The sequence below is a fragment of the Equus caballus genome, chromosome 17 (assembly GCF_041296265.1).
Source record: "Equus caballus isolate H_3958 breed thoroughbred chromosome 17, TB-T2T, whole genome shotgun sequence".
Lineage (NCBI taxonomy): Eukaryota > Metazoa > Chordata > Mammalia > Perissodactyla > Equidae > Equus > Equus caballus.
In genome coordinates this window covers 29,288,206-29,315,587 of record NC_091700.1, presented here as the reverse complement: position 1 = coordinate 29,315,587, position 27,382 = coordinate 29,288,206, and the positions used below count along the sequence as shown (strand labels likewise).

Sequence of the window (27,382 nt, the reverse complement as noted above, 5' to 3'; positions counted from 1 at the left end):
TCTGGTATTCATTCAGAAAGATTGCCCTAAAACCTGTAAAAATGTTACCAGAGTGTTAACTGGGATATCAATCACCTAGGTAAGTTTATAAAAGTTTTATCTTACCTAGTGTAATGGGGATAAATATATGGCATTTAAATACAGCCCTATGTATATTTAAAAATTTATGAACTTTTGCAAAATAATTTGAAATTGGTTTGAAATTTAATATTATTTACAACTTACACATTTTTTTTTGGTTGTGATGGTGATGGCGTTTTTGATGGTCTTCCTCGTCCTTTCTGTGGTGTGGATTGTGTGGATTCAACTGCACTAGTTTCAGGAGATTCTGCTCTGCTTTGGGGAAGACCCAAATGTGGATAGCATCAAATTATGATTTATAAAATAGCAACTAAATATATGCAGTTTAGAGTTACACATAGAATTACACAGTTCCTCTTACCTCTGTTGTGCTCTCCTTGACATTCGGTGCTGTTTGCTTTTCGACTTCTGTTCAGTATTTCCACTTTGTTTTTCTTCTTCTTCCTCTTCTTCTGCTGCTGAAGGTCCAGATTTTTTTTTGCTTCCTTTTTTAGAAGTTTTGATTGTTGGTTCTTCTTTTGGTGTACCTCCACCAAGAGGTTTTGGTGGTCGGCCTCTTTTACCTTTTTTTGGTGGACTATTCTGTTCATCCTCATTTTCTAATATATCTTCTTTGAGCCTCTTTTCCTCAGGCCACTGCTGTTCATCAGATTCGGAAGCCGTATGGCCTCTCTTCCGTCCACGCTGACTGCCCTTAGGTTTCTGTTCCTGTACCAACTTAGTCAGGTCATCCATACCTAATTTCTCTTCTGAATCTGTGACAGGTGTTTTTTTCCGGCTTCTAGGTTTGTCCAATTCAGACTAGGAATAAAAAGTATAATTTCAAATTAAAAATTGATAGCATGCATATTTTGATGGCCTTGAATGAAAGAAATCTGTTACCCACTTCTGTCATAAGAATGTACCTAAATAAAGTATAGAGTTCTTAAATACATCAGAACCATAACTACTTACTTGCCTTTATTAACAGTTTTTTAACTTAAAAAAAACTATTTGAGGTAAGAGGATAAATTTCTGTTCCTTCTTAAGCTAGAGAGCCTCAGATAGAAACCTCTCAAAATCAGTACTTTTTTAAATTATAAATTTTAGTGAAGAATTATTTCACAAAAAAGAACATCCTAAACTCACTGTTTGAAAAATGGACAACTATACTAAAGTATAATGGATGTTTTTATAGTCAGTTTGAGTATTTCTCATTTTACCACACAGTGTATAATAAGACATAAAATATAAACTACGTTATGTAACATGCTTACACATCATAAAAGAACCATTTTTATTTTATAAATGGAGGTTATAAGACAAAAGTTAAACAACTCATCATTTCTTAAAAATTCTGAAAACACTTCTGAATCAAAAATACTGTGCTTCTCCCCAGGCACAACTAATTAACAACAAAATAATTTAAAAGTCAGTGACTTTCAAATTTAAAATAAAACTCTATAGTCTACATACAGAGAATTTATGCATTGATCAGCAGATAGAGACTGAGGAAACTCTCCAAAGAAACCAGTAACAGTGTGTATGAACACTTATAATGCTCTCCACATAGACACAAGCATACATAAAACACATGAATACCTCCATTTGTAGTACTAAGTTAATTTACAAAAAGTTTGTACCAGTTTACATTCTTAAAAATCAATGAAAAGAAAACAACAAAAATTATCGATTATCTGTCATTTTTTAATATGTTTAATTAGTCATTTGCATTTCCTGTCTGTGACCTGCCTAATTATGTTCTTGGTTTTATGCCCTTTGTCCATATCTTTACTGGAGTCTTAGCGTTTTAATCTACATTTTTCTACACTTTCGTGTATGTTTAAATTTTATTTTCTGTTTGCTAGAGACTGAACTGTGTCCCCACAAAATTCCTATTTGAAACCACAATCCCTAATGGGATAGTATTTGGAGATGGGGCCTTGGGGAGGTAGTTCGGCTGGGAGGAGGTCACGAGGGTGGGGCCCTCATGATGGGATTAGTGCCCTTATGAGAAGAGACACCAGAGAGATCTCTGTCCCTCAACCATGTGAGGACACAGGGAGAAGGTGGCCATCTGCAAACCAGAAAGAGAGCTCTCACCAGGAACTGAATGGCCAGCACTTTCATCTTGAACTTCCCAACCTCCAGACCCGTGAGAAAATTAATTTTGGTTTTTTAAGACATCCAGCCTACGATATTTTGTTATAGCAACCCAAGCCAACTAAGACATTATTGTATCTTGTTTTAGAATAGGAAGTGAGATGAGGTTCTATTGTTTGTCCTACTCCAACCCCCAAAGAACATCCAATCATTTCAAAAGCACTGATATGTAATGCTTCCTTTATTCTGTATTGTGTTTTAAAAAATATTTCTGGGCTATTGTAACAGCAGCACAATATTTTACTCATTATAACTAAGTATGTTTGTGTCTGGTTGGTCTGATCTTATCATTATTACTCTTCTTTTTTGTATCTATTTATTCTTCCACATGGACTTAAAATCACACTGGAATTTTTTGTGTGTGTGAGGAAGATTGCCCTGAGCTAACATCCATTGCCAATCCTCCTTTTTGTTTTGCTTGAGGAAGATTAGCCCTGAGCTAACCACCATGCCAATCTTCTTCCACTTTGTATGTGGGATGCCTCCACAGATGGCTGATGAGTGGAGTAGGTCCACACCTGGGATCTGAACCTGCAAACCCAGGCTGCCAAAGTGAGCTTGCAGAACTTGAACCACTCGGCTACAGGGCCAGCTGCCACACTGGAATTTTACAATTATATATTCACCTAGAAAGAACTGTCACCTTTCTTTATTCATCTTTCCCTTGAAGGAAAATGGCATGTCTTCTCTCTCTTCAAGTCTTCTGTGTTTCTCAGTTTTGATATTTTCTCCACATGGGTTCTCCCCACTTAATGTAAGGTTCTGTTTAGAACGATTGATCTAATTTTGTTGTAGTGGTTAGTGAGGTGAAGTACACCCCCTTTCCCCAAAGTGTATAGCTGATACAAACTAAAACTACTAGAGTATAGTTAGCCACATATACATACATATATATATACGACTACCATACTAAATTAAATTCTTAAGTTTTTCAATTGGCTATTTTCCTAAAGTACAAAAATAAAAGTAAATTTGTCTCTTCTTTTTTATTGTCCTACTTCTGACTCCTATCTGAATTGGTTAAACATCCTACAACAATTTTAAATAATAGTGGTAACAGTAGGATGCTTGTTCTGTCCCTGATTTTTTATAAGAATGCTTCAAGTATTTTGCCTTTAAGAAAAATAACTTGGACTAAATCAGTGTCTACTGATTTAAACATATAAAACTTACAGCATATTAAGGAAGTATTCTTCTGGTATTAGTTTATTAAGAGTTCATATTTGTCAAGAAGGGATTTTAAATTTTATTCATGTCTTGGCATGGTCTGAGATTATCCTGTATTTTCTTATTTGGTACATTGATTTGTTAATATTATATTAAAAGATTTTTTAGCATTAACTTATCCTTACATTTCAGGGGAAAAAAGACCTATAAACGATTGGTTTTAATTTGTTAGTATTTACTTAGAGCTTTGTACATAAATTAAAAATTAACTATCAATACTCAGAGATGGGAAGAAAAAAGAAATATTAAATTTAAACTAAATAAAGCGTCATCTCTAATTTTAAATGCTACCATTCACTTTCATGTCCAAAGATCTGAAAAGGTATTTCTTTATGCTCTGGAAAAGGTTGGTGATAAACAGGAAATTCAATGTCTGCTTTCTTGATAATACCATAATATAATCTAGTTTCCTAAAGCACTAGATTGTCTAATTTCTTTTTCATTTTGCACTGCATTGTTTTAAGAACACAGGGAGTATAAAACTGAAGTAGGAGCAGGAAATGGGGGAAATATGTTGTTTGTAAAACTAAATATTTGAATATAAACGTATATGAAGAAGAAATCCTTTGCACTGAAATTTCAATGTGAAGCTGGTAGTATGCAAAGGACACAGGACTCTTTCACTGTAAGCTATTGGGCTTTAAACTGAGGTTCTGCCTCATAAGGCTCACCTCTTGGAGAATATTTCAGTTGAAACTAGCTTATTAATAAGGTTCTTTTAGTACTTCTGAAAATGGATGCAATACTACACAAAAGATAGCCATAGGCCTCCACTATAATGACACAAATAAATCTCAAAAGCTCAGAAATTCAAAACTGTTCCATGAAAAATAGGGATTCTGCTCTACACTGCCCCCAAAACTAGAACTAGATATAGAATTTATAGGATCACAAAATATTAAAAATTCGTCAAAACCATGTTTCTCAAATTTTAGGGGGAAGTAGGGAGGGAGTGGGGGAAAGTATGTGGGTATGGGTGACTTAGTTGATGTTTCCAACAAACGAGAGAAATTACAAACTCTCCCCTAAGGCATTTTCAAGCACGTGGTGACCAACTCTCATAAATGATAAAGGAATTTCTGCACTGAGAAGTAGGACTAGAAGACAAATACCTTTTCCAATTCAAGAATTCTCTTCTATAAATCCAGTAACAGGATTTCTTTCTGGCTAAGCGATCAATTTTTAATTCTGCTTAGGTAAAATTTTTAAACAGCCAATAAAAATCAGAATTTACAGCATCCATAGTAAGGATTTTGTTAAGAATTTTACAATTCTAAATTTTTAAGTGGAAAGAGAAACAATCTGGAAAAATAAATTACTCAGGAAATTTAAAAACAACTGAAAATAAATTAAACTTCTTGGGATATATAATGTGGGGCCAGTGAAAGACAAGAAGGGCAGTAATATTTCAGAGAAAGCAGAAGTATTTTATTAATAACTTTCTACTTTTATTAACTGAGTAGATACAAATATACTAACTTTTATGATTATGGTCATTAATCAAAAATATAGCAGCAGCAACAATCCACTTGGGCCAATTCATTTGTTCTGATAAACCCTACTAGCTAAGTATCCACATTTTACAGAGAGAGGAACTGATTTGGAAAGCCTAATCAGTTATTCAAGACATGTTTAAAGGTAACCTAGAAAGTCAAAATGTGCCCAATTATCAAGGCCATCAGGTTGTGTTGGAACACATAACTCGTATTCTATTATCTGCACTAATACTACCAAATTTGTCTTCAAATAACATTTACAAATTGCGTCTATCATACAAGTTATCACTGCTATTAAGACTTAAAAACTAAACACAGACTTTACGAAAACTGTAGTATTTCCTACCTTTACTAGAAGTTTATTTAGTGATTAAAGGCTCAAGAAGTCAACTAAAACGGAGGAGCCTTTAAGGACTCTCATTCTATTCCACTTCTCTTAGGCTAAGTCTAAACTCACTGTGTTATTAAAAAAAAAAAAAAAAAATACAAAACCAAAAAGAAATCAAGCAGTTCTGAGTATGGAACTTGCATGTTTAATTCAAAATGTAAAGAACAAAGATTACTTATTAGAATGACAAAAAACACAAGAGATTTAGTATACTTAAATTACATTGTAGAGGATAATTATAAACTCAAATTCGTGATTAAAACCATTAAAACAAAAGTTAAATGTCAAATCTGAGGGTAGTGTTAACTAGTTTCAGTGTAAAAATTATTATTTATACAGTAAAATAAAAGTAATTAAAATTAGTATAAAATCAAACCAAATATCTCACCCTTACAAGATCAGAGTCGTCTCTCTTGTCACTTTTTTTCCCCGGCAAAGGTGAAGACATTGTGTAATCTTCATTTTCACTGTGATCCATTTCAGAGCTATCAAGCCTTTAATATAGACATTTGTAATTGTTATTACAATCAAATAACCTTACAAAAGCTTTTTCTGTTCCCTAGTGTAGCTTTATAGCTTTATGAGGCAAAGTTTCATTCTTTTCAAAAAAGTATCAGTTTTATTCTACCATATTTAGCACCAAATCCACAAGCAATGAAGCGCATTTAACATAATAGAGAAATAAAAATCGCAAATTTAGGTTTTTTTGTAAGTCTTTTTAAAACCTAAATTCCATTTTTGGGTGGGAACATAAAGCAAATTAAAACTTTTCTTGTTAGTAAGTTGGACTGGCCTACATTACAATCTGCCCTGTCCCCTGCCTCTTCCTTATCCTCATTCTACTTCTGTCTGTACTCTGAACACCCTCTAACACATTAAAGTTATAATGTTTATTACCTATTGAATACCTTTGCCTGCTAGAATGTAAGCATGGATCTTCTGTCAATTTTACTTACCAAAGTATAAAACACACTTGGATCAGTGCGTGGCATACAGTAGGCACTCAATAAACACTGGTTAAATGAATTAACAGCACGTGCTCTTATACAGTGGTAGAAAGGCTCAGTCGTCTGTCCTGGGTAATCTCATTTTTATTTGATTTTAAAAACCATTTAAACACTGTTGAACCTTAAATTTCAATCTGTGGCCCAGAAGCTACCCTGAGCTCTAGACTCACATATCCAATTGCCCAGTGACTTGAATTTCTAATAGGCATCTCCACTTTAACACAGCCAAAACAGGTATGTGGACACTCCTCTTTTCCCTACACCTCCCCAAAGCACATACAACACACACACAGCCTGTTCCTCCTCAAGGCTTCTACATTTCAATAAAAGGCACCACCATCTATAGAGGTATTCAGACAAAAATCCCGGATACATCCTTAAATCCTCCCTATCCCTAACTGTTCACAGCTAATCCACTAGGAAGACCATTCGGATCTACCATCAAAAAACCCCCCTAAATTTGACTATTTACCATCTTCCTCCTTCTTCATCCCTTCCCTAGATTACTATTAAGCTAACTCCTAACCAGTTTTTCTACCTCAATCCTAGCTCCTCTATTCGCCACAAATAATCTGGGCAAACTTTTAAAAGCACAATTTAGATCACTAGACTTTACGACAATATCTTCCAGTTGTACTTAAGGTCAAATTCAAATTCTTTACATTATCTACCAAGTCCAAACATAATCTGGCTACCTCTCAATTTCATCTCCTACCATTATTCTCTCATTCCAACTCTCCAACCAAACTGATCTCTCCAACACACCTAGTTCATTCCCTTAGAAAGAGTCCTAGTGAACAGAAGGGATTTCAATAAAAAAGTGACAAAATAGATTAGTCAAAGGCTGAAAGAAAGTTTAACTAAAAGTGTATTTAAAAAGTATAGTAGGGAAACTAGGAGTTATTTGTTTGGAATAACGACAGGAGATGAGGACAGGGTAAAACTATAATTGTCTTGAAAGCAAACACAGGGAGCAAATTAAGATTTCTGAGCAAAAGAATAACCTGAAAACAGCAGCATTTAAAAAAGGATTATCTAGCAGTGACATGATAAACATAGCCAGAGGAATAAGAGAGGGAAACAGCCAAGTATTACAATAATTAAAGAAAGAGAAGGAATAAAATGATGGTAGCGGGGCTGGCCCCGTGGCCGAGTGGTTAAGTTCGCATGCTCCGCTGCAGGCGGCCCAGTGTTTCGTCAGTTCGAATCCTGGGCGCGGACATGGCACTGCTCATCAGACCACGCTGAGGCAGCGTCCCACATGCCACAACTAGAAGAACCCACAACGAAGAATACACAACTATGTACCGGGGGGCTTTGGGGAGAAAAAGGAAAAAATAAAATCTTTAAAAAAAAAAAAAAAAAAAAAAAAAATGATGGTAGCAAAAAGAGGATAAAACATTGTAGAGAAAAATAATTGGCAAAACTTAGTATGGGGGAAGAATCAAAGGCGATTTTGAGGTCTTCAGCCTAAATGACTGGGTGAATTAGACCAACTTTGATTATAACCAGGAATTCAAGAAGAAAAATCAATAATTTAGGAAATGAGTTGCTGGAAATGTTTTTGGTCATATTAGGTATGAGGCCATCCACTACGTCCAAATAAAATAGGTGAATGGTCCCTTAGGTATCGTATCAGCCACTAATATGCATCAATAGAAGAAGAGAGAACAAACAAGAGCTATGGATATAATTTTTGTTCTATTTCTATTGTACTATGTATCATTTAACAATTTATGCATTACAAGGAAACTGATAAGACATTTTTTAATGTCTCCTCCCTTCTTTACTGATTGGTTATGAATAATGCAAAAGATAACACACTCTTTCATAATAACTTAGAAAAATCAATAAATAATGGCAGTTTAACCCTGTACAAGGTTCTACTGCTAACAAATGAAGTACTAAGCACCATGCACTATGTGAGAAAGTGTGAATTATTTTTCCTTTTCTTCTTTCTTAAAAAGAAAAAGAAAATCTCCTGCAAAGCATGATTTGAAAATACACTGTTCAAACTATTTAACAAACAAGTTTATACATACATATGGTAAAAAAAAATTCAAACCATACCAAAGAGTATAAAATGATCTCCCTCCTACACTAAATTACTATAAATGCTATTAAGATGTGTACTCTTCCAAAAACTTTCTATGCATAGTCAAGCAAATGTGAACACAAATCCTTTTTAAAAACTCAAAAATACTACAACAGTGTTCTATTCTTTGCCCTTTTCACTCAATAATGTATTGTGGAAACTCTTTATATTAGCTCAGGCCTCATCATTTTCAATGACTATGTATTCTATTGTATGGATGTACCATAATTTAACAGTTTCACAACTGCTAGACATTTAGATTGAAAACTAGCTTATGTCTAACACACAGATAACCCCAACAAGCTAAAATGTGAAAGGCTAAGATGGAGTACCTATCTAAAATGAGCAAGCAAATATGAACTTGTAAATGGTTACCAAAGTTAAATGGGAATGTTCAGGTATACACTGATTTCCATTCACTGTTATTAAATGTTTTGGGTTACATTACTTTAGATCTCATAGCCTTGTTGGAATCCTTAAATGTAAAGTATGATATTTCTTAGGTACTTACCTCCCTTTTATTCTTCCAGGGGAGCTGGGATTTGAGCTGCTGCTTGCATTGCTTACAGTTTCCATTCGTGATGATTTTGTCTGCGATTGTTTGCCTGCTGATGAAAGCGGCTTATTAACAGCTCCTAGAACATTGGTTGTTTTAGGCTGAAACAAAAAAATGCATATCTCTTTCTATTTGATTAAAGCCAAAAGAAGTTCACATGTAAAGAACCATAAATCACATCTCTGTCAAAGTATTTACACATATGTCATGAAAAATGTGCCTATTCTCAAACAAAATAAGGATTATAAATTAAGTATCACCTGAACAAATAAAATACTACATAGACAGCATAACAGTTAAGTTTCTTAGTTACCTGGAGGAAAACACTTACATAGAAAGTGAAAACAAATGAAATATACAGTCAACAATGAAAACACATAATTAAGACTCTTGCCATGAAAGGAAATAAGATGCTCTTTTCAAGATTTTTGTCTTCATATTATAGGATAAGATAAAGAATAAAGGTTTCCAAGGCTTTATTAAAAGCTAAAAAATAAGTTCATTTATCTCAGCTTCCATATATAGTAAATGTAACTATTTCTTACTAGTAAACGGAAGATATCTAATAATTATATTTTCTATCTTAAGACAAACCAATTTTTAAAGAAAGACAAAATAACATAATTATACCAATAATCACACTAAAATAAAATACCACATAAAAACTAGAACAATTCTCAGAACTTACTTTTCCAGGAGTGAAAAACGATTTCATTTCTGGGGGCAGATAATTTTTGGTGTTACTGAAGTTCTACAAGCAAGGGAAAAAGATGGAGTCAGTGAATATTGAAACACTGTATCTATGAGGTAGTTCAAAAGCCAACAAAGCATCAAGCAACTTTTGTTTTAAAGTACATACTAAAATACATATTTATTAAACTAATCAGTTGAAATAAATAATTTCAGTCCCTGATTTTAAATAGGGTAATAAGCTTGAACTAAGCTCGTACCAACTCCAATATTAACAAAATATATTTGAGCTCTAACATAACAGAGCTCTAAGAGCACATCAGGAAATACACGCCACTGTAATGATACTCTCCAGAGAAGAGACCACAGATATTCCTGTTATCTTATTCATACCAAGATGAATGCTTAAAAAGCAGACAGTCCCTTTTAGCTACTGGGTGAAGCTACAAGGCCGTTCTAAATCTCTATATACTAAGACCTTGATATTTTGCTTAAAAAAACAACAGAAGGTAGCAGTGATTTCCATAGTGTCAGTTACTCAACAGACTTAGGTGCATTATGAACCTCTAAGAGATTCTGGAAAATACCTTTAACATCTCATACGACAACACTTGAGCTTTATCAGAGTGGTTTGGGAACGTTCTCGTAGTGTTCCCAGGGTCTTGGGCTGTTTCAGCATCTGTCCTCTGCCCGTTTCCTCTTATCAGTTATAAATCTCAATAAGGGCTTATAACTTCAAACTATATCTCTATCAGCATTCTCCTTCCTACTTCGGATCAATGGCCATTAACTCACAGATCCAAATGCTTTGATCACATTTGTGCCTGTGCTCTTGGACTGGCACAAAACTCTGAACACAAACTCTAGATCATTCTAACTCATCTCTGAATCCTATTTGTGTCCTCCATTTTGGCCCATATTCTGGTCTTGAACCATATTATTAAGACTCACAGTGACCTTTCCATGACATTAGTAGTGAGTCAGCTGTTAATACCAATCCTTCCTGATCTTCCCACAACCTAGTGCTGAGAAAATGTTTTATTTTAACTTACACAAACAAATTCTAAAATAACTACCTTGTCAGGCTGGGTGAAAAAACGAGCTGGTAGTACTGGGTCTTTAGGAGATTCCAAACTATAAGTGGTACTCTTTGACATGATGATATTCATGGCAACATCACACACAGTGTACAATTTCTGCAATGGTATTAAAAAAAAAATAGTTATTTAAGTTGGCATCCAAGACACTGAATTAAGACTAACTCTAGAACATGCATGTAGTATGTAGTTTTTAGTACAACAGTGTAAGTTAAAACACACTATTGTTTTCATTAGTTTACTAGTAACATGATTATTACTAATCCTATATTAGTAAGTCTAATTACTACTAATTATTTACTACTAATAGAAAAGACTGTTTGATGTAGTCTACAAATACTACAGAAGTTTCATATCCTACACTCAAATGCTTAAATTGACATAGAATCATAATTATTTACAAAGAATTACATACTTCATTCATTTTTGCATCATCTGGTCCTTGGGCATCTTTTGTTTGTTTAATATTTTCTACCATCTTTCTGATAAATGCATGACTGTTATTTTCATTTTTAGCCATTAATATTTCCAGAACAAACCAAAGACATCTAAAAGAACAAGAAAAAAAAGAATAAAGAAGAAAAAATTGGTTGTTAAATACAGATACAATAATTGCAAATATAAATACGATGTCCAGGAGTGGAAAACATTAAGAAGAAAGAAACAGCTATAAATCAACAGAGGAAAAAAAAGACATGTGACACATTCATATCACAGCATATCAGCAACGGAGATATGAGTTCATAAGACTCCTCCTCAAAGACTCACTAATTTTCCCAGGGAGGCAGGTTAAAAAAGAACACAAATGGCGGAAAGAATGAAGTGACCTTAAACTCCTAGCTATGACAGGGCGGGCAGACTGCCTAAAGGAATGACTGGCCACGGAGAAAGGGAAGCCTCGAATCCTCAGACTGACTGTAGTCCTGACTGCGAGTGTTCAGGATAGTATAAGTACCTCACTCAGCAGTTAAGAATCTTCATTACTAAATTAGAGGAAACTCATGGGTGACAACTACATCTTCATCTTTGCTTAAAGAGGGAAAAATTAAGAAAGTTTCAGTAGCTTCGTTTTAAAGTTAATTACATAAAATTCTATTCAAGAAAAAACAAAAAATGCCTTGTCTTTGTATTATACAGACAGAATGGGACAGTTATAGCACAGAGGAGAAAAGTAATGGGAGAAGAAGAGAGAAATGTGAAGTAGGTATCATTCTAGAAGGGAACAAAATAACCTTCAGGATGTCAAGTATACGATAAATTCTTCCGGAGTGGCTTTCCTGATGGAATGGAGATTACTCATGGCTGTACTGGGGCAATTTAGAAATACAGCAAAAAATGTCTAGTATTCCAAAGAATATTTTATCTATTTCAAATACAAATGTTCTTTGAGAAAGAGGGATGGCTACAAGTTTTCAATAGTTATAATCACTCTAACACAGAATTCGTTTTGGGAGAACTAATTGCTTAATTTTAAAAAACAGAAACTGTGGCAAAAAGAGGGTAACAGATATTTCCCTTGCCAGGAGAAAGTTATCAGCAATTTGATTTTATTCTCTTGAGGCATCTCAAATATTTAACCATAAAATATTTCTATGAATTAAGAAACCAAGAGTTGTTTTCCGTTAATAGGAAGCTAAAGGCATAATAAATTAATTTATTCAAAACCACAAAGGTCACCTTTTGTTATAACAGAAAGAGGAGCAGGGTCTCAAGCTTATTTAAAGAACTACGCTGGTCTTATAAAGACTTCTCTAAATACCATTATATGCCCCCATTCTACATGCAGGCATATATAGTCTTTCAACTTCTCAACAATAATCTTTGAAAAATTACGAGTGTCATAAACTTTGACTAGAGAATGACCAATGAAGTATATAAGTGGGAACAGTTCCCCTGGTTATCAGCTTGGCCCATTATCAAATTAGATCATTCTCTCTTCCTTATGGAGAAATATAGTTACTGCAAAGAAAATGTGCTTATTATTTGCATAAAGGAGAGTATTAATTTACCCTGCATGAGAATCTATATAGAGTTTCAGAAGAAAGTTGGAAGAGATAAGAACTGGAATGGAAACTTTTAATGGATTATTTCAATAGAAAAGAAATGTCAGGCTTAGTAGAGAAATAGAAAAAAACAGTAATCATGCTAAGTCAAGTGTTGGGAAATTATAAGAAATGAAATAGAAAGAGATGGTATGAAAAAAGAAAAATAAGAGAATAAGGGAAAGAATCTTAAACTTCCAAGAAATAAAATAAATCTAATTAATTATAATTGAGATTCCATTATTGGCAGGAAAGGGAAAAAACTTTCAGAAATATGAAAATGGGATGGAAAAAGTCTTACTCTTTAACATCTTTAAGTTGTTCAATATCCTGTACTTTGACATAATCTGGGTCATGTGCCAAAAGATGAATTGTATATGGAACAACATACTCTGGTAGAAGAGACAATAATTTTTCTGAAAAAGAAAAAAAAAAAGAGAAGAAAACAAAAAACATCCAGGTTAGAAAACCAAATCTTTGTCTCTCTCTCTCTCCTCTCTCTGATTCTAAATTTCCTGCATACCAATAGTCTACCACAATATGGCTAGAAGAAAAATATACTGAAATATCCAGTGTTGAGGTAAATCACATTAAACAGTTCATTCATTCATCCATCATGTCCAATACTGAAATGCCTTCTAAATGCACCACGTGCTAAGGCTACGAAGACAAATATTTCACTTTTAAAATGCACAAAAAGGTGACCCAAATAAACTATATCCAAGACTTAAGAAACATAAGATCTATTTTTCTTGTTATTATGAGCAAGTCTATGTTCAACACTCCCTTGTAAGCTGCTGTGCAAGATGAAAAACTAGTAATCTTTCAGAGTTAGTATGGCACAAAAATAGGAAGTAAAGGTTGATACTATCTGAAACAGAAGAAGAGATATAAGGGAAAGGACTTAAGAGCTTCTAGGACATTTTAAATAACAAAGAAACATCTTTTTAGTTTAAATTCAAATATTTTTATATTTTTACTGAGATCAGCATATTCCATTAGGTCGGAATGGTAATCCTAATCAGCTTTAATAGAGGTTATTCAAGAAGACCAGGATTCATATGCTGAATAATTACTTTAAAATAAAATTTTAAATCAGATGTTCAACTTAGAGTATAATAAAATACCAAGTTTCCTTTATTTCTACTGCTGAACTCAAAGAGAACAGTTTGTGTGTAGTATCATTCATTTTAAGGCAGATATAGAAGGAAAAAAGTAACAAGGTTCAAAATTCAGTAAAATTCAAATTAAAGTCTATCAAATATTTATTGAATACTTACTATTTTCCAGGCTTATATTTTTATTTGGGCTTACCTTTTTAAATATAAAGGTGAGTAAGACTAGATAAAGACCTCACCTAAAGCATAAACAGAGACAGCAGCTACACTTCAATGTGGAAGATGTCCTACAATAAGAATAGCTAAACTACTGAGTGCCTCTCTGGACCATGCATTATGCCAAGGGCTTATATACATAACTTTTTAATCCTCCTAACAACCATAAGAAATGGGTATAATGATACCAGTTTTACAAATAAGGAAACTAAGGCTCAGATTGCTCTAGTAACCTGCCCAAACACGATCAGTAAATGGCAGAGGTCAAATTCGACTCCAGAGTCCTCATTTTTCCCAAGGTAAGGAAGGAAGAGAAAGAAAGAGGGTCCCAGAGATGTGGTTAACACCAAAACTATATTTTAAAGGATTCAAAAAGTGCAAAGCATGCTCCCTGGTTTTGTTTATTTGTCTGTCTAGAAGGAGGAGACAATTTCCAGGTAGAGCTAACAATAGAGGAAAAAGATGGCTGCACAAATTTCAAATAATCCAGAGTAAAAGGAGCACAGAATTGACAGTAGGCAGTGGCTAGAGAGAAAGCTTGAAACTCAGGCTGAGAGTAAACTATAAAAGGCCATGCTAATGAGTTTCAACTTGATCCTATGAGCAACGAAGAATCAACATGGATTTCAAGCAAGGAAGTGATATGATCCAATCTGCTTTAAAAAGATAATTTTGATAGTAGTGTGGCACAGCTGGAGATGGGTGGGAGGCCAGGAGACTTTTATAACAGGGAAGTAGTTAGAAGTGTACAGAATAAGCAAAATGAAATATAACAGGGTAGGAGAGGTGTTCAAGATATCCAGAGGAAGAATTAAGAGACTTTGGCGACCAATGAGAGGAAAAAAGAAGGTATGAAGAATGCCTCTCGTGTATGACTTGGATAACAGGATGGATTTTAACACTGTTAAACAAGTCACAGAAGTCAAAGAGGCACAAAAACTGATAATGCAGATAGAATAAAGTGAGTAGATTAAAAATAGGCACACAAGCACCTGATACTGATATTAGCCGGGTAAGAACAATCAACCAAGATCAAGGACCTCTGCTCTTTAAAAAATAAATGACAGTACTTAGACAATCTGTATAAATGTACACATTTTACAGTTCTACTAATAGTACATCCAATCCCACTGCTTATTTCCCTTGGCCAATTAGTCAGTTACATAAAGAGATATGGATTGATATTTAAATATCCATGCATTTATATTTTAAAAATGACCTTTTTAAGGGAAAAGTTGTTATTGAAAAGTAGTAACAACTTATTTAATGAGTGTCAATTAGAATATAATAAATAACAGTAACATCATTTTGTGTTCTATAAAACTGAAACTGGCAGGCTGAAAAAGCATACTTTTCATTTTTATATATGCTTACCACTAACAGCTGCATGCTGCTTCAGATACTCGCGTCTCACATTTATATTTTTTACCAGACACTGCCTGGCATGAGCTCTTCTCTCTTTTACAGGATCTTTTGCACAAAGTGCACAGATTGCCATATACTCAAGTGGAAGCCGTAATCGGGAAAGGCCTTTATGAAGTTTCTGAGCAAACACTTGCCTTACTTGATAGCATTCATCCTGTGAAGACATAATTATTGCACATATTATCCACACGGCAGCAAAGAGTAAGTAACAACTTCCAATATGAAACTTGCTACATCACGTAACCAGAGGGTAAACAGCACCAAGTTTATCCACAACCATTGCTTCTACTCACAAAGACTGAGATTTTGTGACAAGTTAATTTCAAGGCTGCAGTGTTCATCTGGACCCTAATAACTACCAGTTACATGTGGTAGAAAATACTGAATGTACTTCCAAACAGATAAAACTAGTAAATACAAATCCATCCTAACTTAAATAAGATATAAAAAAATAAAGTTTATTAGCTTTTTCACTTACTGAGCAAGACAAAACTCTGTCCAATTTATATATTTTAGTTCTATTATTTAAAAAACTAATGAGACTAAAATGTACAACTCTAAAGGCAAGAGTTACTAATCAATTTCAGAAATGCCAAATTACTTTTAGTTCTACAAATGAACCAATCTGTTCATTACTGCTGTGCCTGCTTTCCTCACCCTACTCCCTCTCCTAAACCACCCACCTCAACTGTAGCTAACTACTCCTCTTTTTTTCGGTGAGGAAGATTGGCCCTCAGCTAACATCTATTGCCAATCCTCCTCTTTTTGCTTGAGGAAGAGAGTCACTGAGCTAACATCTGTGCCAGTCTTCCTCTATTCTGTATATGGGACACCACCACAGCATGGATTGATGAGTGGTGTGCAGGTCTACACCTGGAATGCGAACCCACAAACCTTGGGTCGAAGAGGTGGAGCACAGAAACTTAACCACTACGTCACTGGACCAGCCCCCCTCCTCACCTTTAATGACAGCTCCTACATCTTCCAGAAATCACTGTGCAATCTTTATCCTGCAGTCACCTCCGTGCCCTGTTAGCACTGCGTGCGTAACTCTATCATAGCATTTAGTGTCATTACTAAAATGATTGGTTTATACATCTGTCTTACCCATTGCTGCTTATTCCTGGAAGATAAGACTATGTCTTTATTCATCTTTGTGCCTCCAAATCTAGCACAATATCTGGTACACAGATTACCAAAATTTTTTCTAAACTATAGGGAAAAAAAGCTCATACGACTTTTGAGTCATATATGAGACATACAAAGACCTTCATAATTACATCTTACCCTCAACAATTAACACAAGGTGTGGTGTGTTTCACATTACTACAACTTTACATATACTATTTCTTCCACCTAGAATGTTCATTTTGTTTTTCTTCAAAACCTAGGTCATAACATCTTGCCCTTCTTTAAATTCTTATTTTGCTTATCTTCTTTCATTTAATTTAAACTTCAGATTATAACACCAAATACCTACTTTTAAAAAAGTAGTCTAGCTTTCACAGAAATATTGCCTATTATCTACCGTCATATGCAACAAAAAGTTAAAAGTTAACTAACTCCTTCCTCAGTATTACTCCTATGGGAAAGAGGAATCTTCATCACTCAATTATTTATTAAGAAAATACCCAATTACAAACTGTATAAGCAAAAGTCAGCATACCACAAACATATTCACAAATGAATAGATCTTTCAGTAAAAAATTAATCTCCAAACATCTCTCCCCTCTACTTAGATACACTCCCAACCAAGACCATTGTTTCTGTCACTCTCTCATTGATCATTCAAGGATCCAACAATACAATGCAAATTAATTAAAAAGTCAATTTGAGAATCATGGCAAAACCAGTAGGATTCCAAAAGTCATTAAAGTGATGTTAGGGACGAATTGCCAAATCACATGCAAGGCAACTAACACAGCTGACAACAAAAGATGAGAAAATTGACAAGAATGATGACACAATAAGTACATCAAAAGAGAATCATCTGAATAAAGATTTAGAAGATGTGTTCCCAGGAACTGAGGAAGTCTTCAAATGTTTGCTTTGTTTTTGTTTTTTGCAAAGATGATTATCCTTTCAATTATGTTATAAAAGTTAATGTGATGTAAAGGATCGAGTAATATAATTTTTATTAAAAAAATACACTCAAAAAAGCAAACACTTGCCACTTTCATGGTTATGGTTATAGCCAATAACTCATTCACAGTAAGAAAAAAGAAAACACTAATGATACTACAAAATATTTTCCCCAATATAAACTACCAATCAAAGCTTTTATTGACTAGTGACTATAAAATTAATTTTAGTCAGCATCTTAAGTAAATTCACTTTTAGTGGTCTTTTCTAGCACAAACTATCCTCAGAAGTACTTCCATTATTTCGTAAATAGTTGAGTTACTTTATGTATTGCATTGTATTATCAAGACTTATTTATATTTTCTGTTCTCCTAAGAGGTTATTTTCTTGAGGGCTGTAGCCATGACTTACTCATCATCGCATTTACAAAACCTAGAACCATGTACAGCACGTAGGAGCACACAGTAAATTTTTCATGAACTGCATGCAAATTCTAAATATCTAAGTGATTATTAAATAATGTTAAGACTCATATTATGGTCATGTGTCACTTATCAACTAGGATGCATTCTAGAAATGCACCGTCAGCGATCCATCGTCATGTGAACATCATAGAGTATGTTTACACAAACCTAGATGGTATAGCCTATTACATACACACCTAGGCTATATGGTACTAATCTTATGGGACCACCATCATAGATGTAGTCCATTGTTGACAGAAAACATCATTATGTAGCGCATGACTGTCTTGTCTTGACTTTCTGTTCCTCCAGATTTACTTCCTATTCAAATACATGACAAGAGCCTCTGAGATGCAATACTACCTTTAGAGAACTCAACTCAAGTAAGAGAAATAAACCACCGGTACATAAATAACCAAAGCACAAGGCATGAATGTTTCAGAGGACTGCAGATAAAATCCACAGGGAATCAAAAGGAGACCAGCTATAAGAAATCAGAGCTGGTTCTGTGGAGAAGGTTGTATGTGAGCCTTGATTTACAGAAGGGTTGGATCTGGATGTGTAGAAATGGGGGGGTGAGAAGAAAATTAGAGGCAGCAAACTACAGGCACATAAAAGAAAAAAGTTGTTTGACTTCATTGAAATGAGGTTGGGTAAAGGGTAGTGTGATAAATAAGATGTTTAAATGTATACTTGGGTCCAAATATTAGAAGGGATGAATGGTAAATTGTAAAATATACACAATTTTTTCTTTTTCATGAGTGTAAGCACCTAAATATTTTTGACCAGGGGAATAACATGAGCAAAACTATGACAAGGAAATTAACCAACCATAGAGAAACTCTCACAATAGTCTAGGTGAGAGCTAATGATGGTTACAGCAATAAGAATAGCGTGAATTAAAAAAATATAATAGATATCATAGGACAGAATTATCCGCACTTTTACAACGAGGTGCAAGGACAAGCAAATAGTCAAATATAAATCATGCTTTTAGGTCTAAAAAATGTCATTCAGTTTTATTTAACACATACTGAGGCTCTACATGTCAGGAAAGAATAGACTGAGAAAGACTATGAATTCAGTCTTACATTCACAGAACACAAAAGTTTGAAATTTTTGTTTAGAACTGGAAGTGGGACTAGAGACTTCAAAAAAAAGTTAATGTTGCTAGTACAGGAGTCACCTACATAGAAAATGAGATGGCCAAAAGAAAATGTCTAAGTGGAAAAGTTGGTCATAAACAGATCCTCATAGACCACACACAACTGAAGGAAAAGAGAAGAGCCAGAAGATGTAGTCAGAGAAGTACGACAAAAATCAGGAGACAGAAACCAAAGAAGAATTTAAAGAATAAAGGTACAATGAGCCATGTCAAATGATGCAGAAAGGACATGGACAGTAAAGGCTAAGACCGTTGAATTATGGGAATTTTAACAGAGCATTTTTGGAAGGCAAATGCCAAAGAATGAGTGGTGAGGAGTGAGAGGATAAAAGGGTAAGAGAGACAAAAATTGGATTACTCTTTCTCGAGGGTTAGAGGTTTAAAAGGAAGAGATAGGGGCTGGCCCCGTGGCCGAGTGGTTAAGTTCGCGCGCTCCGCTGCAGGCGGCCCAGTGTTTCGTTAGTTCGAATCCTGGGCGCGGACATGGCACTGCTCATCAAACCACGCTGAGGCAGCGTCCCACATGCCACAACTAGAAGCACCCACAACGAAGATTACACAACTATGTACCGGGGGGGGCTTTGGGGAGAAAAAGGAAAAAATAAAATCTTTTAAAAAAAAAAAAAAAAAAAGGAAGAGATAGGAATGTGGTTTCCATGAATAGCAGAATTAGGAAAAAGTTTTGTTTAGAAGAGGATAACCTTGGATGTTTGTAAGTTGTGAGAATATGCTAATAATTAACTTTTATCCATTAACATATGTTTCAGTCAACAGAATTCCAAAGCAATCTTAAAACTCAGGAGATCTGAACTTCTCACCTTAGAAATTTGGTGATTGAGATAGTAATATATAACAAATATTGTGGTACAAAAGAAAGTCTCTAGAAGTTAACGTGTGGATGCTTTCAAACACAGTGGACATTTAACTAATGGTTTGCACATACTTTTTACACAGAGTAAATTTCAAATAAAGCCCATCTCTTTTTACATATTTCCATACTTACTTTTTTTTTAATTTCCACTTCAATACTGTTAGCACCAACACCCTAAGAAATATCAGACCAAGAACCTGATAAATCAACACACTGCAAGTATTACCAGTTTAATACGGTTGTTCTCCTCTAAGAAATTTAATAAATAGTTTTTAAGCAATTTTCACTTTCTTGCAAAATAAGATTATCTCCAAAATTAAATGAGGAAAACCAAAAAGGAAATTACAGACTCCCCAAAATCTCATTTCTCAAATGGTTTAGTCTAATATCTGAATAACACCACCAAAACTAAAACAAACATAAACAGGATTTCTAATAAAGACTGAAGTACAAGAAATTGACAAAATGATTACAATTAAAAAACAGAGAATTATTTATGTCTAGGAGTTATACACAAGCAGCAACTTTTAAATAAGCAGTAGAAGGAATGGAGAATGAAGAGGAAAATTACAATAATCTCTGAAATAAACGCGAAATTCTTATACACAAGACTGCTTGGAAAAAACAGGAAAACTAAGCATAAAATAGCCAAATTATGAATGAAAAACTCATATCAGAATGTCGTATTTACCATTATGGAAATCTTTTCTTTAAAAATTTTCTCAATGATGCTAAAAACTTCTAAAGAGATAGAGTTTAAATATTATGTTACTCTAATATGAAATTTGTAAGACTGGAATATGAATCCGTTAGTATCACTGTAAATAATTTGAAAATTTAATTCACTGAGTAATAAGGAATGCTTCTGACCTGAAATTAATCTATACCATCAATTTCTGAGTTTTCTTCTTTCAAGAATTAAATATATTGAATACTCATTATTTACACATTACGAATTTGTGAATTTACCTACCCACTAAAATTTATGCGTAACCCCAAAATCAATACTTGCAGTGCTTTGACAGTCATTTGCAAGTAAATGCACAGAGCAGCAAAACATTTGAATCTTCTGACACATGTCCTAGCTGAGGTTGAACAAGGAAACACTCTGCGTTCTTGTTTCAGGTCTAATATTATAAACAGGGTCCTTCTGGCAGTCTATTTAGTGCCACCTTTTCCGCTTTTTGTTGGTGATTTTGTTGTTTCACATAGCTCACTAGTGCTGAAGTGCTGTTTTGGTGTTCCTAAGAGCAAGGAGGCTGTGATGTGCCTTATCAAGAAAGTATGTGTGCTACATAAGCTCATCCGAGCATGAGCTAACAGAGCTCAATGTTAATGAAACAAGCATAGATTAACTGAGATGTGCTAAAACAGAAACACACATAAAACAGAGCTATTATTAATCGACTGACAAAAGTGTGAGCAGAGGCTTGCAGGACCACCATCCTGTAATTCCCCTATGAGTAATGGTCCAGTATTTGCTATGTCAGTGCTTAGGGTGACTTTGTAGAACAGAACGACTGCAAATAACAAGAATCAATTGTACTATGTTAGCAACCAAAAATTCAAATGAGTTTTACAACTCTAAAATGTTTCTCATGCATAAATTTTTCAAAAGGTGACAGAAACATTCAAGATTTTTATCTCTATATCATGGTGGACATTCTTCTTCCTAAAAGTCAAAGAGACCATTAAGAGTCACGTCCAATCTAGTCATTTTCCTTACATTGATAGCTAATGCGCATAGCTGATACTGTTCTAATGTGATGATTTCATGGTAACAGGGTTCTTGGGCCAGCTTCACAATAGCACTCCCAGCAGCAAGTCTCAGACGTGACATATCTGGTTTACTGAAAAATAAGCAAGAAAGAACGTAAATTAGATTTCTAAATATCTGCACAAAAACATTTCTACTTTGTATATCTAATTTTGTAAAAATTCCTCTGGTCAAAAAAAAGTGGAAAACAATTTAGTGATACTGAACACCAGATTATGTTTACTTAACTTTGGAAGATAGTGTCTAACACTACAGAATTCTTCTCCTGAATGTTAAGTCTATGGTAAAGTCACTTAATTATTCTCTCATCCTACACAAAATAGCTTTCACCCAAGCCTAGAACAAATCTATTTGTATGTTTAGTTGTTAGGACATAAGTCTTCCACCACAAATTTTTTTGTTGGGGGGGGTGGGGCGCAGGAAGGAATGTGTTTACTTATAGATTAGGCATAAAAACGTCCTAACTTTCTAATCGATCAACTAAAACTACTGTGCTAGGTGCAAAAGTATAATGAAAGCAGATGTAGTGGATAAAACATTACTGTTTTTAACCAGAATTCAACTTTTCAAATACTACCAAGAGGCTCTTTTTTTTGTTTTGTTTTGGTGAGAAGGGTTGGCCCTGAGCTAACATCTATGGCCAATCTTCCTCTATTTTGTGTATGGGACACCAGCACAGCACAGCCCAATGAGTGGGGTGCAGGTCTGCACCCAGGATCCAAACCCTCAAACCCTGGGATGCTGAAGCAGAGAATACAGACTCAACCACTACGCCACAGGGCTGGACCCAAGACACACCTTTCAAATTTAAGGAAAGAAAACTTCTGCTAAGTGGGACACACTCGAAAGATTAGTAAATTCTTGACTAGTAAATACATCTAAATAAGCCTTTCTAATACAGTCACATGAAGCAGCATGTCTTAACAAGAAATGTGCCGTCAGGTGATTTAGTCCTTGTGCGAACATCAGAGTGTACTTACACAAACCTAGATGGTATAGCCTACTACACACTTAGGCTATATGGTACTAATCTTACGGGACCACCATCACATATGCTGTCCATCACTGACCAAAATGTCATTATGTAGCATGTGACTCTATAGTGACATATTAGATGAATTACAGGGATCTTAGACTAACGAAAGGAGGGAAAGTTGTAACTTCTTAATTAGACTCTCCTATGTAGTTCCAGAGTAAAAGATTATTATTCAATATTCATACAACAAATATGTGTCTATCATAGTTATACAGCACCTAGAGTTTAAAAGACACAGCCTTACTTTTCCAAAATCTAATCATCTAGTTGGCTTAAGGTCCCTGCTTTAAATTTTTAAGAATTATGTAAAAATACTGACTGAATGCATGCCAACATTAATAAGGTTCTGAAGTTACATGTCCCAGAGGTGCTTTTCAGTTATCAAAGCAATACTCCAAGTAGCTATCATGAGGTAAATCACTCAAGCACTGCTAAAAGAAAGTCTATTTTTCTCATTGGAGTTGATTTAGTATTAATAAAAATAAATAAATGCTTTACAACTAAGTTTTTGAAGTCCAGGTTTCTATATAAAGCCTGGTTCAAAAATGCAGAACCAACGTAATTCGCACGCATGTGCAGAATTCAAGTATACATTTGATTTTGTTAAAGAATGCCATGAATAAAAACAGATGAGATGAGATCTTTAAAATATGCACAAAAATAATGCAAATAATAAATTTTAGAGACAAAATGTATTAATACTAAGGAAAATTTTCTTCTCCAATTATGATGTAAATCCTAAACAGTGGCATATATAAATTATGAGAGTAGAGAGGTGATGAAACTAATTAGACTGAAAGAAGGTAGGCAGATGAGTTCTACACATGGAATGGTTTACCAGGTTTTATTTTTATTTAATTTGTTTGAGAAGGATGTGCCACTGTTAACATTTGATGCAAAAAGTGTGGCATGAGCAAAACATCTAAGAACAGAAATGAAGATGGAAAGGTAGAAGGCTCCTGGTAGTCACCTTTTTCTATTTTGTTATAAAAGTCTTTAAGATAGATAGATTAAAGAGAGAAAGATACTCTCATATTTTTTATTACCAATAAGAGGCAATAAACGGCACTTGTGTTTTCATAGTGGACAAAATTTCAGCTAACCTTGACATAATAACCACTACACCATCAATACTTGTAATTACTATGTGCTAGGTTGTGTTTTAAATGCCTTAAATATACTAACTTAATTAATTATCATAATAGCTAAATGATATAGGTATAATCACTATCTCTCTTTCATAGATGAGGTATAATCATCATCTTTATTTTGTACAGAAAGGTTAAAGTAACTTGCTGTAGGTCACCTAGTTAGTAAGTGGTGGTGCCAGGATTTGAATCTGGGCTCCAGAGTCCATGTTTTCAATCACTATACTATCCTACATCTTTCAAATAGAACAAAGAAGTGGTTTAAATAATTTACATCAAGTACATTTTTAAATTTTCATATATTTATACTTCTGAAAACAGAGTCAGTAAATTGCCTTCTACCTAGTGTGTTCTTTTTCCTTAGACATTAACGAGAATGTAAAACATCAGTTATTGATTGGTACATTAACATTTTCACATCAGATATTCAAAAAAGTAAGTCTCTTTTGTTTAAAATACGTACGATATATAGCAGTACCCTGCACCACACGTGAATGCCATTTTGAAATAACCACTGTACAAAACATATTACAATAAAAATACATGCATACCTACAAAGCAATACCAATTTTTTAAAAAGAAACACCACTCAACAATTACATCAGATGTTGAAATATTGTGCAATTCAAAGGATTTTGAAATAGTAATTACATACCTAATTTTCCCCTGTTCTGTCAAGTCACCATCACTATGCAATATTGTTGTTAGCAATCTTAAGGTAGAAGTTCCTGATTTACTGTGATTATTTTTCATTCCAAGTAGCCATCGAACCATCATTTTAATAGCCTGAATCTATGTAAAAGACAAATTGACAAATAAAACACTGCTACATTTTAAAGAAAAATATTTTAAAGAAATTCTATAATATCCTTTAAAAAAATGAAGAAATATTTTTAATGGATCCTTTTTAAGGAAACAAAAAAAGAATTATTCTTTTCTGCAAAAATGATGATAATTTTGAATGTTTTAAATTAAAGATGTCTCCCCCCATAGGCAAGTGACGAATGATTTAAGTAAAGACGGGTTCCTTTTGCTTTTATTTTTTTCAATGTTTCCTCAACATACATTCTACCCTTTAGAACCCACAGTAACATCATGCTAAATTCTCTAATCAGAAAAGTTAAGTTCCTAACTGCTAATTATTCACTCTTGTGCCTACGAGAGACTATCTCACATCTGTACTACAGTTTATAACTATGAAGTACTTAAATACTTTAAAAGCTGTTACTGCCTTTAATGTGTGCAACAACTCTTTCCAAAGGGGTGTATATTATCTCTTTTTCACATATTATCTTAGCTCTTTACAGATCTAAGGCTCAAGACCTTACTGGGTCTTGAACAGTGGCATGTGGCAGACACTATTAAGAGTCCTTTCCTGGGCCATTTGGTAAGCATGAACTTAAGTGCAGGTGGCCTGCCTTCTAGTCCAGTGCCACTCAACTATATAAAACTGCTGCTTGAGACCAATGCTGAGAAAACAGGTTTATATTGGAACTCAAAAGTATCAAGCATCATTCAATGATGCTAAAAAGGAAGGGCTGCTCTACAGGTCTGCAGAAATAGAATCTGAAGCTGAAATAACGTGAAAAAGTAGTTCATAATATGAAATATAAACAAAAACACACACACATACACTGAAAGAACTCAGAAGAAATTACAACTAGAAAAACAATATTTAATATATTTGTTCCTAGCTGTCACACCTTGGGCAGTGACTAAGATGAGGACTAGGTTACAGATTAAATAGATGGTTTTAGGAAATCAATATTCTCTTCACTAGTGATGAGCAATCTTCCTTTTTTTCTTTTCTTTTCTTTTTTTTTTTTTTTTGGTGAGGAAGACTGGCCCTGAGCTAACATCTATTGCCAATCTTCCTCTTTTTGCTTGAGGAAGATTGTTACTGAGCTAACATCTGTGCCAATCTTCCTCTATTCCATATGGGATGCCGCCACAGCATGGCTTGACAAGCACTGCTAGGTCCATGCCCAGGATCTGAACCTGTGAACCCTGGGTTGCTGAACTGGAGCATGCCAACTTAGCCCCTATGCCACTGGGCCAACCCTGTGATGAGCAATCTTTTATGTGTAATTCCTAATTCAAGGAATTACAGGGTGAATTTTTTTTTTTAAATCAAAATAAAAAGTTTCATCAAATCCCAGGGAAAACATGAGTGTCTTAAAACCTGGATGACCATCTGTACTAAATAGCAGAATGTACATAGGAAAATCATCATTGTCTTTTGCCAGTAAAAGGTCAATATCTAAGAAGCAGCAACTTGAAGGCAGTTGTCAAATTCTTTTTTTCTCAAATTAGATTATGTGCAGCTACCGACAAGGCCTCGAGTTTCTCATTATTGCCTATACTCTCTCAGCACATGGGATAATGTTATACAATAAATATAAAAGCTTGAATGATTTTAATAGTCATAGCTTTATAACAGAAATAGGAATTTTAACACCTATAATAATAAATATATTAAATATATTAAAATCAACAGATCTATGCATATTACTCACTTTGACCATTGTCTCAGGAGAAACTTCTTCATCTGGAACCCAAAGCTTAGTTGTCTTTTTTCCTGGAAGCTAAACAAAAATTAAGGACTTTAAAACATGAATGTGAATTCTCATGTTTAATTAATACTTAGTGAACAAATGAAATTTTTATCTGCTGCAGTGACACTCACTATATATGACTAAAATACCTCATCTAACCCTATTATTCAAAAAGGTTGAAAGGCCTATCTTCACTACCACCCACATACAGCACTTATACATCCATCACCAGTTGGTTCTTTCTAGGTGTGAGGTAGGACTGACTTTAACCTCTTACATATACTCCCTTCCTTAGCCCCTTTGGAGACTAATAATTATTTAAGGCAGCTGGCAAGCACTAGGATAAATATCAATGAAGCCAAAAAGTGTAGTTCTTAAACAAGGGAAAGGTATATACAAAAAATCTTGAGAAGGGGAGAGGCCTGCCTGGTGGCACAGTGGTTAAGCTCACATGTTCCACTTTGGAGACCTGGGGTTCGCCGGTTTGGGTCCCAGGTGCAGACCTATGCACTGCTTATCAAGCCATGCTGTGGCAGGCGTCCCACATATAAAGTAGAGGAAGATAGGCAAGGATGTTAGCTCAGGGCCAGTCTTGCTCAGCAAATAGAGGAGAATTGGTGGCAGATGTTAGCTCAGGGCTAATCTTTCCCAAAAAAAAAAAAAAAAATCTTGAGAAGGGGAAAAATTAGGAAGGTTTGCACTTG

General features: G+C 34.4%; 1 protein-coding gene across 16 annotated transcripts in view; it reads right to left on the bottom strand.

Annotated features, from left to right (window-relative positions):
* Positions 1-27,382, bottom strand: part of PDS5B (PDS5 cohesin associated factor B) — a 194,179-nt gene that overhangs the window by 7,104 nt on the left and 159,693 nt on the right. For 4 of the 16 annotated variants that reach the window (XM_023621486.2, XM_023621487.2, XM_070239493.1 and 1 more), the window contains 12 exons: positions 26,640-26,708; positions 24,779-24,915; positions 21,889-22,012; positions 15,530-15,734; positions 13,123-13,237; positions 11,195-11,327; positions 10,759-10,878; positions 9,681-9,743; positions 8,948-9,093; positions 5,723-5,828; positions 443-882; positions 226-336 (listed from right to left, as the gene is read on the bottom strand). In XM_023621486.2, coding sequence (XP_023477254.1) covers positions 226-336; positions 443-882; positions 5,723-5,828; positions 8,948-9,093; positions 9,681-9,743; positions 10,759-10,878; positions 11,195-11,327; positions 13,123-13,237; positions 15,530-15,734; positions 21,889-22,012; positions 24,779-24,915; positions 26,640-26,708 — 1,769 coding nt within the window. Of the gene's footprint in view, positions 1-221; positions 337-442; positions 883-5,722; positions 5,829-8,947; positions 9,094-9,680; positions 9,744-10,758; positions 10,879-11,194; positions 11,328-13,122; positions 13,238-15,529; positions 15,735-21,888; positions 22,013-24,778; positions 24,916-26,639; positions 26,709-27,382 lie in introns of those variants that run through there. The other 12 variants (XM_023621490.2, XM_070239496.1, XM_070239498.1 and 9 more) reach the window with 6 other exon arrangements.